Genomic DNA, 18690 nt, shown 5'->3' with positions numbered 1-18690 from the left:
GAGTAACTTTCCCTTTTATTGTTGCTGACTCTGCTGAAGGCTCCAATGTCACCTCTCATGACATTTTTTGAGGACACATAGTGCCATCTAGTGGTGTGTTAGAGTAAAAGCAGCCTGGCCTCTTTTCTGCCTAAGCCCTTGTGTATCTACTCCTCCTTTTCTTCCTTTTATCCTTTTGCCTGCAAATAGAGTATTGTGCCGCAGACGTACAGCTCACTCTTATTACTCAGAATGTAGAAATGAAGGTCAACAAAAGAGTACTCTTTCATTTTGCATCAACCCGCCATTATTTTCTGCCAAACCCTCCCCTGTGTAGTAAAGTGCCTCTCCCTTGCCGTCGCTACCCTGCGTTGCCTTGGAGACCGATGGTGTTACTATAGCGACAGTGGGCCCTTGGAAAGGGTGGTAAATGATAGGGTTGGCAGGGTTCAGCCGTGCCGCATGTCAAGTGATTAATTTCCCCAGAAGTTGGCACCGCATTCATTCTCACAGCATCTGTTGAGTGAAAGAAAAAAAGAAAAAAACTTTCTAGGTTTATGCAGTTTTTGTTTGTTTTGTCTGGAAGTTGATTTCATGTTCTCAAGCCTCTCCCATCTCTTTTGCTCTCTGTCTCTTTCCTTCTTCTGTCACAGAACCAGAGAATAAATAACTCCCAGTCTGCTCAGTCATTGGCCACCCCAGTGGTATCAGTAGCAACTCCCACTTTACCAGGACAAGGCATGGGCGGTTACCCATCTGCCATCTCTACTTCTTATGGTACAGGTACGTACTGTTTGATAATTATACATTCAATTTCCATTTGACCATTAACACATTCTGTGTAATGACTTTTTATATGTTTACCATTATGTAATATAGCTCCAGTGTCCCTGGACTCTACCTAAATATCCCAGCAAATATAGGTTTTTTTTAGATTTTAGATTAGTACGAAATATCATTTGACTCATTTCAAGTGCTTTCGAAACCTCCTTCCCAAATCTAAATGTTATACAACAATATAACAGCAGAGGGTGCTATTGCCACACATACTAACAGAACACATTCATGTTGCATCACAGCAGCATTTAGCAGAGTTGCATCCTCTCTGCAACTTTACTTGAACTTCTGTGATCAACCTATAATCTCCCTCCTTTCTCCTATGTGTTTGTGCACAGAGTATTCCCTGAATAGTGCAGACCTGTCCTCCCTGTCCGGATTCAACAGTGGCAGCTCCCTTCACCTTGGCTCAATGAGCGGGTGGCAACAGCAACACCTTCAGAACATGCAGCATTCAGCCCTCGGCCAGCTAGGGTGAGTGTGTTGAACTTTAATTTGAAGTGTTGTGTTGTTATGAAATGCATGATGTAACACATAAATCACTAGAAATTATTTTTTGATACTCCGAGAGCCTTTCACTGTTTTCAGCTTTCACTTTCAAGGTCCAACACAATTATTACCCCTCCCTGTTTTCATAAATATGAGCATGTATGCATGCATTTTTGTGTGTGACAGACTGACTTTAAAATCACTTTGTTTCTTGCTCTGTAACTCTGTAACCCCTTTGCGTTTCCCTTCCTTCCTACAGAAATTGCTCTAGCTCTCACTTATGTCAGGGTTCAAATCTCTCCCTGCCCTCTGCTCAAAGCCTGCACATCAAGTCCGAACCTGTTTCTCCTCCTAGAGATCGCACCAGCAGCACGGGGGGCTATGGTGGGGTACCACCTCCCCAGAACCCATCGTCCCGCCAGGACTCGGGGCGCTCCCCTGTTGATAGCCTGAGCAGTTGTAGCAGCTCCCATGAGGGCAGCGACCGTGATGAGCACAGGAATGAGTTCCACTCACCTCTGGGACTGGTCCGGCCTGCCCTGGACGAGCGCGAGAGCCCCTCCATCAAACGGGTGCGGCTGTCAGAAGGATGGGCGACATGATAGCTCTGTCTTGTCCCCAGCAGTGCCCCAAGTTGCCCTGAGCCCCCGACAACACGGCGTTTTAATGGCCCCCAAGTCAGCTCCCTCCTCTTGCTCCTCTCACTTGATATCACAAGTCACTCACCACCCAACCCCATGGCCTCTCTCCTTTTATCTCTTTAACGCTGAAGGATAGAAAAGGGACAGCCCTTTTTCAAAAATATGTTTGTAATTTCTTTTACTTTTTTATTTTCTTTTTGCTGAGTGTGTGTGTACTATACATATTGACATTATATAAACCAGTGGGGTGTTGTTATGGGGGTTTGTGAGGGTGGGTGTTGGTTGGGATGGGTTCTGGGGGTATTTTCGTTGGGGAACTATGCATAAATTGTATTTTGTGTGTGGATAAAAAGAATCACATATGCATATATTGTTACACGTGTGTGTATGTGTACATATATGCATATCAACAAATAAACAAAAAAAATAGTCAGGTACTCTGTTTCATAAAACGTACTTACACTTTGCCTCAGCGATATATCAATGACTAGAGAAAAAAAACGAAAAAAAAAACATTAACTTGAGAGTGAGTGTGTCCAATGGAAAACACCTTAGCACTTGAGTTGGACAAACAATACATGTGTACAGTGTCAGTTTCATTGCTATATACCTTCTCTGCAGTTCTCCCTTGCAAAAATGTGTGTTAACATTAGATGATGTCATGTTGCAGGTTCAACGTATTTATGTAAATAGAGGGTCAAGGGGGGAAGGGCAGGGCTCAAACGTTGCCAGACATTACAAGATTTATTTACTCACTAAATGAAAAGCTATTATGCAACATTTGAAGGATTGTACAGGTAAACAGGCAGACCCAATGCTAGGTGTGTGGAACCTTTGATGATTTAAGCGCTCCTCTTAAAGAACGGAGCCGAGTGAGGACCACCCTTTGATCTCAGAGCTGCGTTTCGTGTAATCAAGAAAACTCTGGATCTAGTATTAATATTCAGTATTAATAAACAAAAAAAGGAAAAATAAAAAACAATTGTACGATACACTTGCTTATATTTTCATATGAAAGGAATACAATGCAAAGCATTTTTGTGGCTTTTTGTAGTTTCTATAAGCCAGAATGTGTTTTTTGATAGCTTTGCTAATAAGAGATGGATAGTTCACCCAGAGGGGAAATGACAGGGCGTCGCAGCCCTAAGCCATGAAAAACAGATTGAGATCCAATGCTTTGCTGAACTGTTTTATCTTTGTAGAGGTTTGTTTTTAAACGTGTATTTCTAATTATATATAATAATGGTAATATTAAGATTCTTTAAAAAAAAATCTGTGAAATTAACATGCTTGTGTATAGCTTTCTAATATATAAATATATATACTAATGATTTTTGTTGGTTTCTTAGTGGAGTTTCTATGTGCAGTTGCACATGTCTGGTTTGTTTAATTTGAGCCCTGAACCGTGCTGTTCAGGCGTGTATTTAGTCTAACCTTAAAAACCAGCTGGGAAGCATTGCCAGGGTTTGTGTGACAGAGGAAAGACAGGCCTGAATGCTGGAACACAAGCTGTTGGTGGAAAATGTCATGGGAGTGGAACTAGGAATTACACAGAAATCAATGTTGGCACATGATATACATGATTGTCATACTGATGAGGAAATATGACTGACCCTGTAATCCATTTCCGAGAAGCATTTGAATGCATCAGACATTTCATTCTTGACCTTAATTGTCTAATTTAATATAGTGAATCTCATAAAACATGTTTTTGACATTAGCAATGTTTTTTTTTTTCGCTCTCAAATCTTCAACATGTGTGTTCAGGATGTTGCACAAGCCCAGACCCCAATCTATACAATTTTTCTTTTGAATCATATTTATGTAAAATCATTTTGCAAGTCCATTGTGATTAATTATCCCCAATCATTTTCAAACCTAATTTGATTCGGTGTCTTCCTGTGACTCCCTATGTTCCACTCTACAAAACAGGGTTCCATATCATTTACCACATGTCACATGACAGTTCAGCACCAGATACACAAGGACAAATTGATCATGCTGGTATGAAAGAAGCACAATCGTTTATTTTCTGAAAAAAATAGCTGTTTTGATTTTCTCTTTTTTTAAAAAAAACAACAACAATGATACTAGCCACATATCTCTCTGCCTCCCACTCCCTTATCTGCTGTCACTTAAGTGTTATAATATTTCTATGTGCATATTTCATGCAGGTTCACTATGTTGTTACTGTATACAGTCTGTGTAGTCAAACAGGGGCAGAGCCTCTATAATGGTGTTCTTCTCTTTTTCTTTTTTAAAATTCAATACAAAAAGGTTGAGAAAAAAATAAACATGATGTTTCAGGCAGCATAAGTGTGGAGAAACCAAAGCCAGTGGTATTTCTGTGTTGTAAACTCAACTTTTATTTTCACATTCATTTATGGTTTTTGCAAGCATTGAAACAAGACAATAAAAGAATTTGCTCAAAATGTACAATTGGTTTCACATTTCAATTTCAGTCAATCAAATGTAGCTTTAGACGTCAATACCAAGCACAGTAATTTACCGGTTTTGTTGCTCATGTGTCTCCCTGTGCATTGAGATTGTTACACTCAATTTACATGTGGTTCACTACTAAGAATCAGCAGCATCACTCAGGCGTGATCATGCTAAACATGTGTGCTGCCTACTTGGTCAAAGCACACCATACATTAATTATCATGCTACTTGATAACTGATTGAAATAATACGTATACTGATGGTTGATTACAGTGCTGCAGGTTTGACCATCATTTTAACCAAAGACATGGAGAAAACTGGTCTTCACATCTTTATTTTTTTTTTCTTGTGTTAAATTTGAAGGCGTTCTTTTTCATCACCTGTTGATCAGTTGTTCTTTGTCATTATTATAATAGACTAAATGTTGGTACCTCAAAATTTACCCAAGCAGTACCTCAGCTGATGTTTTGATGAGTCGCTTGCAGTGAAAAGGGGAGACTATACACCTGTACAGCCATGTGTAACAACCATGTAATACCATTGCTTAAGGTCCCTACATTCACAGGGGATTCTTTATTGCTCCACCGTGTTTGTGGTTTATTTAAGTTGTATTCAAAAGCTGAAGTTTTCTAAAAAGAGTAATGTGTTAAAATGCTTAAAAGTCAGTCTGTAGTATCAAATGTAGCTTGTATAAACCTGAAAATGGGGGCGGTTTAAAACTAATGTTTTCTGGAACGCAAGAGCTGCTTTCAGCGGCATAAGCTGGCCTTTGTCGCCACTTGAGACTTAGATGGAATTAAATTAAATCCACATCTCTGTAACTCAAGGGACTTGATTCAGCTGTATGTAGTGAAAACGTATGGGGATGAAATAAAAGTCTCCTCTGCTGGAGGGAAAGGCTATTTGTATTTTGCAGAGATTTCAGTAAAGTTACTGGCTTTCTTAGTTATCCTGATGTGACTTGGTGTGGTTTCATTGTGTTGGACTTGTTTCTGCATGCATCTCCAAACAGTAGCTACTTTCATACTGTACATGCTTAAAAGAAGAAAAAAAAGAACAGCAATCACATCAACATGAAATTCTTCCACAAATGGAAGTTAGTGCATGGTGCCATAGCAGCTTTACTTCAAGACAAATCATTTTATGACATTGAAATAATGACAACGGCATCCTTTTCACATTTGCTTCTTTCCATTTACATTTTAAAAAATCTAGACATCAGTGCATTCATACCGAAGACATTTAGTTGACATTTAAAGCCAAGGTTTATCTCACTTACCATTACAGTGGCATGTCTCTCTCAGTGACATGTAGTGCCTCAGACAGTACACATAGACCTTACATTCAAAACACATGTCCATAAGCAGTGCAAATACAGTGATCTGCTCCTGCAAATCAAAGAGATGTGGGAAAAACCCCACAGTCAAATGGTCTAGGCCTTCTCCAGGACTATCTTACATTCCTGAATGAAAGAAGGAGAACAGGAATGAGAGAAAATAGAGAAGGAAAGAAAATCTCATTCAGTAACATCCAGGATTTCCTTTTCTGTTTGTTTTTTTCTTGTTACCCTGTAACTGTCGCCCAGAAACTGCAGTGGACTTGAACTGAATAGTAATGGCACTTGATGACGCATTTTTGGCTTCTGAGACAGTTACACATTTATTAAGAGAGGGTGGTGTGATTGCAGTAGGCCTAGACACTGATTATAAAAATTAGACACATCTGATTCCACCCTGCCTATGACTGCATGGCTCTTCATAATGTTCAATAAAGAGACAAAAAAAAAAAAAAACGTGACGGCATGACTCGCGTTTTGATATTTTTTTCTTTACCTGAAATCATCAAGTGTTTCTTTTTCTTTATCCCTTAAAAGAGAAAGATAAAAAAACAAGCAAGCAAAACAACAACATTTTCATATTGAAACTTCCAGTGTGTGACAATTGATAGCGAGCTTTACGAACCTTTTCTTATCCCTATTGTAAATTGGTTGTATGTCGTATAAGTAGCCTATAACGGCTATAATATCTATGATTGTTATGGGATTATTGTTTTGTTTCCTAATACAGTTTGGAAAGGCCTGGCCCACGTCATTAAAAGGTGCGATTCAAATCAAATCTTTATCCTGCTAGGCTGACTCCAGAAGAACCGAGCTTGAAGTGAAGATACGTTCATCTTTTAAATCCTTTCAGGTTCGGAACACATATGTATAATCTCTGTGTCCTCTTTAATTGAATCAGTCCCATCAATTACATTAGGCTAAACTATTTGAAAGGATTTTGAATGAGGGATTTATTTGAAAGCACCTGTAAATGTAGGCCTCTTGTAGGAGAATAGCCTACACGTATAAACGCTTTCATGTTTTATCATTAATTATTCCTTTAAAATTGTTATCGTAAAAGCAACACGATACAGGTTTGTCATTCGTTCAAAATATCAAATAAACTCTGGCTTTAGGCTATGCTGTGCCTTTGCGTCCCTTCACATTACTTAATGTGGGAGTTATATCCCATCTGGATAAAAACAGGTAATTGTCATATACATATATTTTCAATATCCTATTATCTGTATAGATTGGAGTCTCTTATTTTCTTCATTTAAACACGCAAAAAACAGAAATCTGGCAAGTGTTGTCGCGTTGTTTTATACCCCCTCAGGGAGGCAGATTCAACGCAATTTGGATTCATCATTATTTTTTAGCTCCCAAGTAATGCAGCTTCAGACACAAACACCCCGCTCTATCATTACAACTGTGCACAAAATCGAAGATAACGAAATCAGGATTTCCAGTATCTATAACGGGTTGCAATCGACAAAATGATTCTCTTTAAAACGCTCAAAATAGCCTACTATGATTTACGGTACTCAATAGTTAGACTATGCGACATTGATGTAAGGGTAGCCTGTATTTGATTTGCTGTATTTCTGCATTATTCCTATAGGGATCTGTGTGTATTTGCTGCCAAACGGCGAGAGTTATGGTTTTATAGTTCATAGCATTTTGAAACTCGGCGATGTTGATGCAGCAGGCCCAAGATACATTCTTCTAAATTCTCGTGGGGGGTTCTATAATGCGTTTTCGCAGGTTTTAATTAGGCCGCACTCCATAAAGTCCTTCCATACTCTGCTTCATTACATTTAGCTTGGAGTGAAAGTGAAGGCTTAATTTCAGTAGGTCTTGGCGAAGAAGGCTGATAAAGTTGCTGGAGGCACACTATCATTTATTATCTGTCCGAGATGATCGATTCTGACAACAGTTCCCATAGTTGCTCAAAACGTCAGACTGATGCAAAACACGTCACCGTTTGAACTGGAAAACAGGTTGCTTCTAAATCTGATCCATGTGTTGTTAAACTCCAAAGATGCGAAACAGGTCAGAGAATATGAAAGAACAATAAAGTCGCTTTTTAAATAGCTCCAACAAGTAAATAAAAACGAGGCGGCATATTTAAATGAACTAATAGCCAGTAAAAAATAAAACAAGTAGGCCTAAAGTCATATTTTTGCACTGCAGAAATTGTAACAGAAGAAGACTGTGTCCCAGTTTAGTGCCGCATTTTGCAAGATGGGTGTGAGTCGGGCCGGTGTCGTATCTGACTGTGCTGTGTCAATTTGGGCTTTCGAGAAAAAGACAACTGTATTTTAAGATTGTGCACGTGCACGCGCTGTGTATGGAATTGTACACGCATTAATTTAGGTGGGGTGGCGGCGTATCATATTTCAGTGACCGTGCATGCTGGCCACATTTTCCTAATGGACATTCTTCAAAGTCACCGCTAGATGTCACAATTTAGTCGTCTAGTCGACTCCCCCTGACCGCCACCCTCCTCATCCTCAGTCTCCAAAGCTATTCATGTAGATCGGCGAGACATAAATAAGCCTGTGTACTCTCCACCAACTGCTTCACGAACAGTTATTTTGTGTTTGGTGTCAGTGTGACATAAAGAACATTTCTCCCTGAGCATTAAAAGCCTTACTTATTGCTTAAGATATGATTTTTAAAGAAGGATACTATGTGGTGTGAAATAAAAACAACAGTGGTATTTATAATAATAATAATAATAATAATAATAATAATAATTATTATTATTATTATTATTATTATTATAATAATAATAATGATGATGATTTCACGTACTCATATGAGCTATGGACGTTTTGATTGTCCCGTGTTTGGCTAAAATGATTTTCGTGGTACATCAGTGTACAGTGCACGAGACACACACTTTAAATTAGGTCGGCCTGAGCTACTGATAAAAAAAAAAATAGCATAACTGCTTTGATTAACTTTGAGGTGTTTCGTTACGCCAATTTCAAAAATAGTTCGTGTGCTAGACAGCCTCGCCTGTTCTAGTTGAGCTGATGCCTGGCCACAAATTGAAAAAAAAAAAAAGAATAATAAAAATATGATTTATGCCTCAATAGTGATTTCCGCAAACGCTAACTTCACATGCCTCGATTTGAATGGAATATTAAGCCGAATTATTGGCTCACATTAGATCTCCATGAGAGCATTTTGAATATAGAAATGTAAATACAAAAATATGACTTACAGTATTTTGTTTTGTCCCTTGTGTTAACTCATCTCCTCACCTGTTTGGAATCTGCAAGACTCTTTTTCTTTGACTCGAACACGAGGCCTTATTGTCAGAAAATGCGTTATATTACATATTAAAAGTCTCTTAATCAACAGGATCAGAGACAATACCCGGTGTCCATAAACGGACCCGAATGAGCACCACTGAACAGCGGGCGGCTCTCCTCTATAACCTCCCTTTACAGACTCTGGACTGGAGAGACATTGGGGTTTTAAACAAATAAAGGTGAGCAGATACCTCATGTGATCTTCTCTGCTAATGTCGGGGTCCAGTTTCCCCAGGAAGAAGTTATGTTAACGATTTTCGTGACAAGATGACACGCACCAATCGAAAGAATAAGAGGTTAGTTAGAGATTAGTTCTATTAAATCGTCTACAACCACCACGTTTCACGACCCCTTCCTATAAAAACTCCTCACTCTTCATTAAAAACAAATATATCTACACATTATTGGAAGAATTATAGTTCGATGATATATATACAAGATATTCTAACCCACTTCTAAACACTACAATGTTAATGAGCTTGGTTCATTTATTTTTTTAAGTGGTGTATCCTTTCAAAGGTGGTGGTGACACAACAAAAACCGTGGTCGATACAACAGAAGATGACTATTTAAGCTCCCAGAAAGCAACCCATGAATAACTTAATATTCTAATACTTCACAACAAGTAATGAGTAAATATGACTTTTTAGGGTGAGGAGCACAGCATAGGTGGGGTAGCTGACCCCTGTAGCTGTGAAAATCTTTACGCGTGCCAGCCTGACCGGTGGAGTTGAGCCACTAGCAGTTTAAGGTTCAAGACGAGGGAGTAGCCTATAGGGACCGCATTGGCTTTAGCTGATACCAGAAAGTTTGCCCTCCTGGGAAAAAAAACGTCCCACCAACTTGATAGAAACGTCGCACGTAAGCAAGCGCTGAGTTGCAGCAGCAGCATCATCGTTGGATTTTGTTAATTGGAGGTAAGTTAAAACGTTTGATTTAGGACCTTAGGATTTTGTAAAAGGGGGGGGGGGGGTAGTACTATGAATAGAAATGCCTGTATTTTGTATTATACGGTAAAATATATTTCTCTAAGCGCACTGCCCTTGCATGCGCACGCTCGTCCATGGCACCGCTGTGCGCGCGCACGGACACAGAGGAGTCAGCCTGAGCAATTGTAGCCTAAATGTCAGCTGGATTTTCTTACAAACTGGGCAGGAGACGTTTTGGTTATTAGTTTTCGCACAGCCCGTGTGATCCTCTTGTTATGAGCCAGCCGTAGAAACTATCACCTCCTCAGCCAGAATGTCTATTGTTTGCCCAACAGAGAGCTCTTTGTTCATGCATGCTGCATATGAGGCTTCCGTCGATTTACATCATTCACAATAAATACAATCTTAACTTTTAGGACCAGAATGCAGACGATATCGTGTCACTGCTTCTAACATCACATTAACCGACAATTTGAACATGAAGTCTGATATTTTAGGTAATAAATGCCACCGCTATAACAGGGTAAACAAGGGCTTTGCGGCTATCTAAACGCAAATTAATGTAAAATAAACACTGATAGATAAGTATGCGATGCAAATCTATCCACTGAATATGCATCAATATTAAAAAATAATACGCACACCAGAGCCAACGGCGTCGGAGAATTGAGAATGGCGGAGCGGGTCGTCTCATTACGCATGGGCGGTTTTCCACGCAGAAGCCACGGTTCCCCTTCTCTCCATGTCTCCTTTCTGTCCCGTTCACATTACCGAAGCCTCTTGGAAAAAAACAAACAAGGCTATGTTGGCTTTCAAAACGGCAATCAAACACCCAAGAACTGACTGGGAGGGGGGGCAATGGGGGGAATTACTCCGACTGCGGCCGGGCGGACTATGTAGTAAGCGGGATTTGCATATTTTGATGCGCTAATTGCCTTGATGTATTTGAATATGGCTGCACGTAGCTGATATGCTTGTCTACGTCATTGAACGTGCCCTCGCTGTTAAACTAAAACGTGAATCCGGTTGAATCAAATGGATACGCCTGCAATTAGGCAAAGAGGTGGGGGGAGTAATATGAGAGAGACTGCTTTGCGTTCCCAGTTTTCTGTCATTTTAGTCACGTTATGATTTTTTTGACATTGGTGATTTTTTTCCTGAAGTATTCAGAAAATACCATTTGGAAAAAAAATAAAAAGATTGTACTAATATCTGAAAATTGTGATGGGCGAACATAACAGAGGAGATGCTTCCTGACGCTTTTGCGCCAAAGACATAGAAGTGGTGTTTTACAGGGTGAAACACTCAAACTCGTATTGCAAAAGAAAAAAAAGTTTAGCATTTTACTTTATTCACTAAAAAAAATCACCAAGAGAATTAGCTGTAGACACGGGCTACTGATGGGCTACTGACAAGTAGGTCACATCATTCTAACTTTTTGTGTGAAAGATTTCTCTTATCTTTCTTTTCCCTTCTGTCGAGGCTGTGTGTGTGTGTGTGTGTGTGTGTGTGTGCGTGTGCGCGCGTGTGCGTGTGCGTGTGTGTGTGTGTGTTTGTGTGTGTGTGTGTGTGTGTGTGTGTGTGTGTGTGTGTGTGTGTGTCCACTAAGGGGGGCGTTTGTGTGTGAGTCTTATACGATTACCTCTTATTAGACTACTGGGAGCAAGGTTAAATTCATAACTCCAGTATAGGCCTGCCCACACAGATCCAATCAGAACACTTTGAATGAAGTTTAAAGCGCTGTGTTTTCCCCCTTTTCTTTTTATTGTAGACCTCATTCTAGACTTAGTTTGGGAATTGCATGTAGCAAATCATTTCCCCTCTGTCTGAAAACTGGTAAATGCGTTCCGTTTGTCAAAGCGCGTTAGCGAAGCGCCTGCAGCAAATTCATTACCACCCATCTGCGAGGCTCACTTCGTAACCTGGTCAGGGAAAAGGAGGGAGAGGTCCACGCCAAACTGCGAACAATGCTGCCTCAGTTCGTGCGTGCAACAAAAGAACCGAGGGAACTTGTTTGAATTTCAGAGCACGTCCTCTGCTCACACAGAAGGATGGACTTTACACACACCCCCCCCCCCCCCCCAACACCACCCTCCTCCTCATCATCATCACCTCCTCCCTCCTCATCCCACCCCACCACCAACAGGGGGAGAAAAAAACTTGCACACTCTGAGAGCTCAACTGTGCATGCACTTTTCTATTTGGTGCTTGTAGACGTTATGGGAAAGTTGTCTCTCTCCCTACATATCTCTCCCTCTCCCTCATCCCTCTCTCCTCCTCCTTCTCTTCGTCTATCATGTGCTTGGGATATGCTCATGCTTTGCACAGAGCAGCCGAAGCACGCCTAACGCAGGCTACCGAGTGTTAGCGGCAATTTTAAAGTGATGCCCCCCCCCCCCCCCCCCCCACCAAATAATACGGCTGGGATATTTGAGGGGAACGTATACCACATCACGGTACACACGGACCCAACTGAACACCGTTCTTCTTCTCCTGCTTGGGACGCTTTCTGGTCGATGGCAGTGGTTTGACTCACCTTTAGGAAGTAAGTGCAACTTTTTGTGCCTGTTTTAATAGGCTGCATAGAGACAGTCGTGCGCGTAAACGTTTCCCATGTGCGTAAAAGTTACATGTAAGGCTATCGATAACAAATACTGTATATGTGCAGTTGTTGTATTGAGAGTTGATCAGGGCTGATGATTCGTGGGGAGATTCCACGTATTTAGAAAGAAATGTGAAGTTTGTGATTGAACGTTTCCTCACAGTTTGGAACAAGGGCGCACTGATAAGACTTTTTGGCACCTTTTGGAGGCAACTGTATATACTCCAACTGACGGACTTGGCAATCTCTGCCTCTGGTGTGTGATATATAAATATATATATAATGATGACATAAATATTGTTCACTTTCTGGCCGGCTTTTATTCTGCCTTATGGTTCACTTTAGATTTATTAGAATTATTATTCGGCAGTAACCCCAAAGCAGCATGCGTCTCTGGCAATCTGCTTTTCATCCTCTAGTTTAAAAAAACGAACATTATGTTAAAACTGGCGTTGCCTGAAATAAACATTATTATTATTAGGCCTACAGTATATACCAACGAAGACACTGTCTGTGGCTTTAGTCGATACAGTGTGAGAAATTACATTTCGGGAGCGATGTGTTTGAAAAAGGATAAAAATGGTCACACTCTTACGAGCAGAAACACACCAAAAGATCACACACAAACTGCGCGATTAATTTCGTCTTCAGAAAACGAGTTGAAATGATATGCTGACACAAAAGTAGAACGTTTGGTTTACACTGGATGGATAAGGTCTTTGAAATCGCCACACAATGTATTGAATACATGACGTCCATTATATTGTTTATCCATGTGTTTTTATGCACTAAAGTCTCATTTGTACGACAAGGTTCGCACCCTTCTGTTATTATATTTATTTATTTTTTTGGTTTCTCAGCACTATATCATTAACCTTCACGGACATACAGGTTATCATAATTTCAAGAGGATCAGCAGGTTGTATGTTTAAAAATGGTTTACTGTGATTAAATCATGGCCTCTGTGTGGGAGGCCTATTCTGAAGCCTCCTTTACACTAATGAGGTGTGCTTTATAATGTTAAACTTAATGATATAAGGATGGCCTGACCGTTTACTATTCATCAGCTCCACATCAGGGGAACAGAATGGTTGTGGATTTGTGTCATAGGAAATAAAGAAATGGACACAGTATGCACAAATGTGTGAATTTGGAGTATTTTCTATAATGTAAAGTACGCATGGACACATTCTTGTATCATGTATGATGCAGGTGGAATATGTTATTTACAAAGAGATGACTGAAACATAGAGAGCTCAATACTGTAGCTGAGCATTTGAGGGGCAAGGTGCTGTTTATCTAAATAAGTAATCCCTTATTGAAACGCACAGGCCTTGCGACTCACAATTGCTCATTAAAACACATCTGCTTTGCCCCTCCCACCTACGACACGAGAGTAAACTTGAGAGACAGATCTAAAACCGTAGCAAGTGAATGGGACACCTGAAGAAGAAGAAAAAAAGCTAAATTAATACGGTGTTCATTTGTCACCAACTGATGGTTCACTTCTCCTGTCACGCACGCGCATGCGCAAACACACGCACGCACACACACACACACACACACACACACACACACACACACACAGACACACACACGCTCTCAATCACATGCAGACATGCATTGACTCAATTACTGTCCGAACCTAAGTTTGTTTTCATTCCCTGAACGTTAGAGTCAAAGTTGTGACCAAGGTACCATAAACTGACTCGGTAACCTGCAGTTGCATGCTCCTGCGCATGATCCATCACATGTTCCACTGCTTGTTATTGTTGACCCACTTCCAAAGATTCTATATATTATCCCGTTTGTGCTAAGCTATCGGTTAACTACTTACATTTCTGTGGAAAAGTGAGTGGGTTGACACGCGTGCGGGCTTCTATTTTGCGTGTTGCGACATCGTCAGCCTACACGAAAACCATTGTAGTCTATATACCCTTCGGATGCGAGGATGACAAAAAGAAAAAACGCACGGGGCTAGTAAGGACTTCGATGCGAAATCGAGTACGTGAGAGCAGTTTAACTCCTCCACTGGTGCCTCATATATGAGGAGAGCAACGAGCGAGCGAATAGCGTGTTATTGCGAATAGAAAATACAGCAGCCTGCATTGGATAGACGGAAGACGCTGGCGCTCAGGCAGCTCCAGGATGCTCTTCATAGAGTTGTTTCATTTTTTTATTGTTTAATATATACTAAATCTGACCGCATCTTCCCTTAAAAGCAGTTTAATCGCCCTCTTCCTGTGTAAAAAACAACAACACATGGATTCCCTGCCATCCATTTTCATCCCTATGTGAGAGTGAGAGGCTGCTCGATGCGAGGCGGACTTATTCCAGCGCGCTCAGTGTAATGGATGGAGATTGTGCATGGATAGGAGGGTGCAATTGCGAATTTTTTTTCATGACATCACCGCAGTTACATTGTCGTGGTCCGAGGCCTTTGACCTCATCGGGGTTGGTCCATATTTTGGCCACCCCCAGCCCCCTATCGTTTGGGGATGGCCCTTATTCCCCCCACTCTTTTCAGACAGACCGACCGAGCATGCAGCCTGCAGAGCGGACCCTTTGGCTCACAGTCATCGGCTTCATCTCTCCTTTAAGTTCACGCTGGATGTGAACGGACTACTTGGCACTCTTGGGCCAAAAACACCCCAAAAAACAAGCTCCTGTCTTCATAATCCGAAACATTTGCGTCGTAATTCCCTGTGCCGTTATTGCATTTTCCACAGGAAACCGGATTTCCCCCCTTCTCTACCGTGTTTCTTCTCCGCCGGCTTCACAGGATATCTATTGCTGCTGCCACAACGACTTAATAGAGGCGAACGAGCCTTTTGTGGGATTGGAGCGATTTGCATTGCAAATTAGGGCCCCTGTGCAAGGATGGCTGCACCTTACCCGCGATTTTCAAGGCCTACTTCAACTCAGTAATATTGGGCAATGTCAAGTGAATATGACATTAACATTGGGATTATATATCTTTTTTTGAAGAAGAAGAATTGTCGCCTTTTTACCCCAGGTGTATAACAGTTCGGGCTGTGTAATTGTGGCACTCAATGGCAAAATGGGAATATAAGGAATATAATGCACAGTGTGACTTGAACAAGGACACTGATGACTTTTGCTTGATTTGAGTCTGGAGAGATGGAAACTTGGAGACCAGAAGAAGAAATGTACATGTGGATTATAGCTGAAGATTTGGGAAGTGGGTTGTTATCTTTGGTTATCTAGCTGTATGAGTGTTCTGCTCGTCATAAAGCTAGATAACCGAAAGTAAAAACTACTTCCAGACTCGTCGATGACTTGTGGAGGACTCGTGACATATAACTCAGTTTTACCATGACAGAAATTGTAGATGCTATGTACATACCTGACTTTATTTTGATATTATTTTGATTTAGTTTGTCTTTTTTCACAGTGCACATGTACGTTTATACGTTGGCAGTTTCAACCAGAAAGGGGCAGCTTTGTGCACTTTCCTCAATTTGCTTTATAACTTTTTTTCAGAGAGCATAGTGTACATTATTGTTGTACACACATCATCCACATTTAATCATGTATACACACACACACACACACACACTCACTCTCTCTCTCTCTCTCTCTCTCTCTCTCCCTCTCCCTCTCCCCCTCTCTCTCTATCTCTCTCTATAATCTAGCCTTCAAGCTGATATTGTATGTTAATATTTATAGCACATTTGATCTTATAACATGAGGTATGATTTTAAATGTTATTTAATTTGAAATTGAAATCCCAATCTTGAGCATTTCCTGGTAATGAAAGAGTGACATGGAGGGCTTCTGTAGAAACCCACGTGTGCTTTTTATTTCAGCATGATCGAGTCCAACAGGGAAACGGCGCTGGCACCAAACAGTAATAATTAGGACGTATACTGAACTGACAAAAAATGTAGAGAGAGAGAGAGGGGGGGGGGGGTTAGGAGAAGGAGGGAGGTGGCAGAAGAGGGAGGAGAGGCGGGAGGGAGGGGGTGAGTGAGGGGGAATTGGGAAATGTGTGTGTGGGGGGGGTCGGGCCTGCTTAATTGATTCCGTTAACCGCAGTGCAGGAGATGTGAACGACTGGACGATCCCATTCCCACGCTCGGTGGGGCAAGTGGCAATGCCATGCCCAGGCCCAATATGACAGACAGCGCCGTGAGGGCCTGGAGGGGCTAGGAGGAGGGGATGGGGGCCGACAGGGGTCATGAAAAGACGTCAAGTGCACCAGACTCATCTGCATCCCCAAAGAAAGGGGCGACGTTTCCCAGCCCCAGCCGACGCTGCGCTCCTAAACTTAGGGTAGTAACGGTCTTGAATGCGTAATGTCTCGCCAATTGTACTGATAATGAGGGCTTTGGGTCATTATCTTAAAACTATGTGGGTTTATGAATTTGAAAGGGGCGTGCTGCAACTCTGTAATCCTGCATGGCCCCACTTCAACGCGTTGTGCTTCTTTTGAGAAATAGTAACAGCGTGGCTAATGTTGCATAAAGAAACCTGGGGCATTATCTGTATTTGAACTTGACCATGAACTTAGTCTGATTTGAGATCAAGGTTGCTGGAAGAAAATGTGTTAGGAGCCTATCTTTTATAGACAAGGTTAAATTGTGTTAAAAAAGTGCAATATTGATAGTTTAGTGCTTAAATGACAAACCCATTGCTTAGGTGTTGATGAAGTAATTTTATTTAGGTTATAAGATTAAACAAAAAAAAAATATATATATATATTTATATATAATTTACTGAGAGTTTTTTCTTATAGCTGAGTTGCACTTGTTTTTATCATAAATAAGTAATGTACCTAGTTTTTTTCTTCAGCCCATACAGGCAGTTTGAGGTGGCTGTTGCCACTTGAAGATTGCTGCATTTGTCAGAGGATAGGCTGTAGACCACGTGTTTTAAACAGGCCTGAACGTTTTAATGACATGCTTTGGCAATTCAATAATTCACTTATATTTAGTATTTTAATTTGCAGGTTCCAAGATATCTGATGTTGGTTCAAGTTCAGCATATCTTCAATATCATTGTTGCTGGCCTTTTTTTCATTTTCCTTCTTTTGCAACAGAGGATTTATTCAAGTGCAGTGTTAAACAGAGCCACAGTGGCTGAATTCAACACCGCCTTGTTGAAAAGGTCTCTTGCCGACGTTCTCACACCGTCAGACAAAACTAGTGTCTCTTGTTCCCGACCCCTGTCAATGACGGCATACAATACCAGGTCGTTTACCCGAAAGAGAATTTGAGAACACAATTTGGGTAGAGCAGCGCTGAGTAAAACAAGTCTTATTGTCCTTGGTTAAGTCGATTGAAATAGTCATCTAGCTTCATGAAAGGGAACACTGTTTTCAAGTCTAGAGACCACACTAAATGTCAACCCAGAAAAAATGTAGGACGTGTAACTAAGTCACCATCCTACACCATTCACTAAATTTCCAGAATGCTTCATCTTTTTGTTTTTCATTTCACAAAACATGTAATTTTGTTTCTTAGTACAGTGGTTCATTTCAGTTCTTCACTCAAACAAGAAATTGAAACAATATATGCTATTGTATATTTATATTAAAACCAGTTTATCAGATGCAATGTATTTTTAGAGGTTAAAAGGTTCAAGTCAGTATAGCAAGATAAACTAAATTACTGGCTTGATTCATCCCTCCACAACACTAATCTGTAGGTGCGTCCTTGAAAGCAGCGAATAACAAAAGGCCTTAGTCCACACATCAATGGGAAATGCAATGCAGAATGCTGAGATTTACCAGGAGAGAGCAGCATCACATGTCTCAAACAGTTGCAAATCACACTTGCATGCATCTCCTTTCTCAGCCAGCCCCAGCACTCCTGGACTGCATGGCAGCAGTTTGCATGCTCTTTACTGCTTGTCTCTGGAGATTGAGTAAATCTCACCAGCATGGTTCACATTAGTGCTTTTTATGAACACTGACAACCACTGATGCCTCAAGTCCTTAAAAAGAATGAGCTGCATTCTCTATCATTGCCGGTGACATAGGCTCAATATCTAAATTTCAAATTCCCCTTTCAGGTGAATTTCCACTCTTCCGTCTCTATTAGAGACTGAATTATGTCATATATACTGTATATATATATATATATATATATATAGCCATGTGATTTAA

General features: G+C 40.8%; 1 protein-coding gene across 7 annotated transcripts in view; it reads left to right on the top strand.

Moving 5' to 3' along the window:
- The window catches only part of mef2cb (myocyte enhancer factor 2cb), a 72097-nt gene extending 66760 nt beyond the window's left edge, over positions 1–5337 (top strand). For all 7 annotated transcript variants that reach the window (XM_083911821.1, XM_083911820.1, XM_083911819.1 and 4 more), the window contains 3 exons: positions 633–762; positions 1155–1290; positions 1565–5337. In XM_083911821.1, coding sequence (XP_083767947.1) covers positions 633–762; positions 1155–1290; positions 1565–1907 — 609 coding nt within the window. In that variant the 3' untranslated portion in view covers positions 1908–5337. The remainder of the gene's footprint in view (positions 1–632; positions 763–1154; positions 1291–1564) is intronic.
- The last annotated feature ends 13353 nt before the right edge of the window (positions 5338–18690 follow it).

Source organism: Echiichthys vipera, assembly GCF_963691815.1.
Source record: "Echiichthys vipera genome assembly, chromosome: 4".
Taxonomy (NCBI): domain Eukaryota; kingdom Metazoa; phylum Chordata; class Actinopteri; order Perciformes; family Trachinidae; genus Echiichthys; species Echiichthys vipera.
This window is presented reverse-complemented; position numbering and strand designations above follow the sequence as displayed.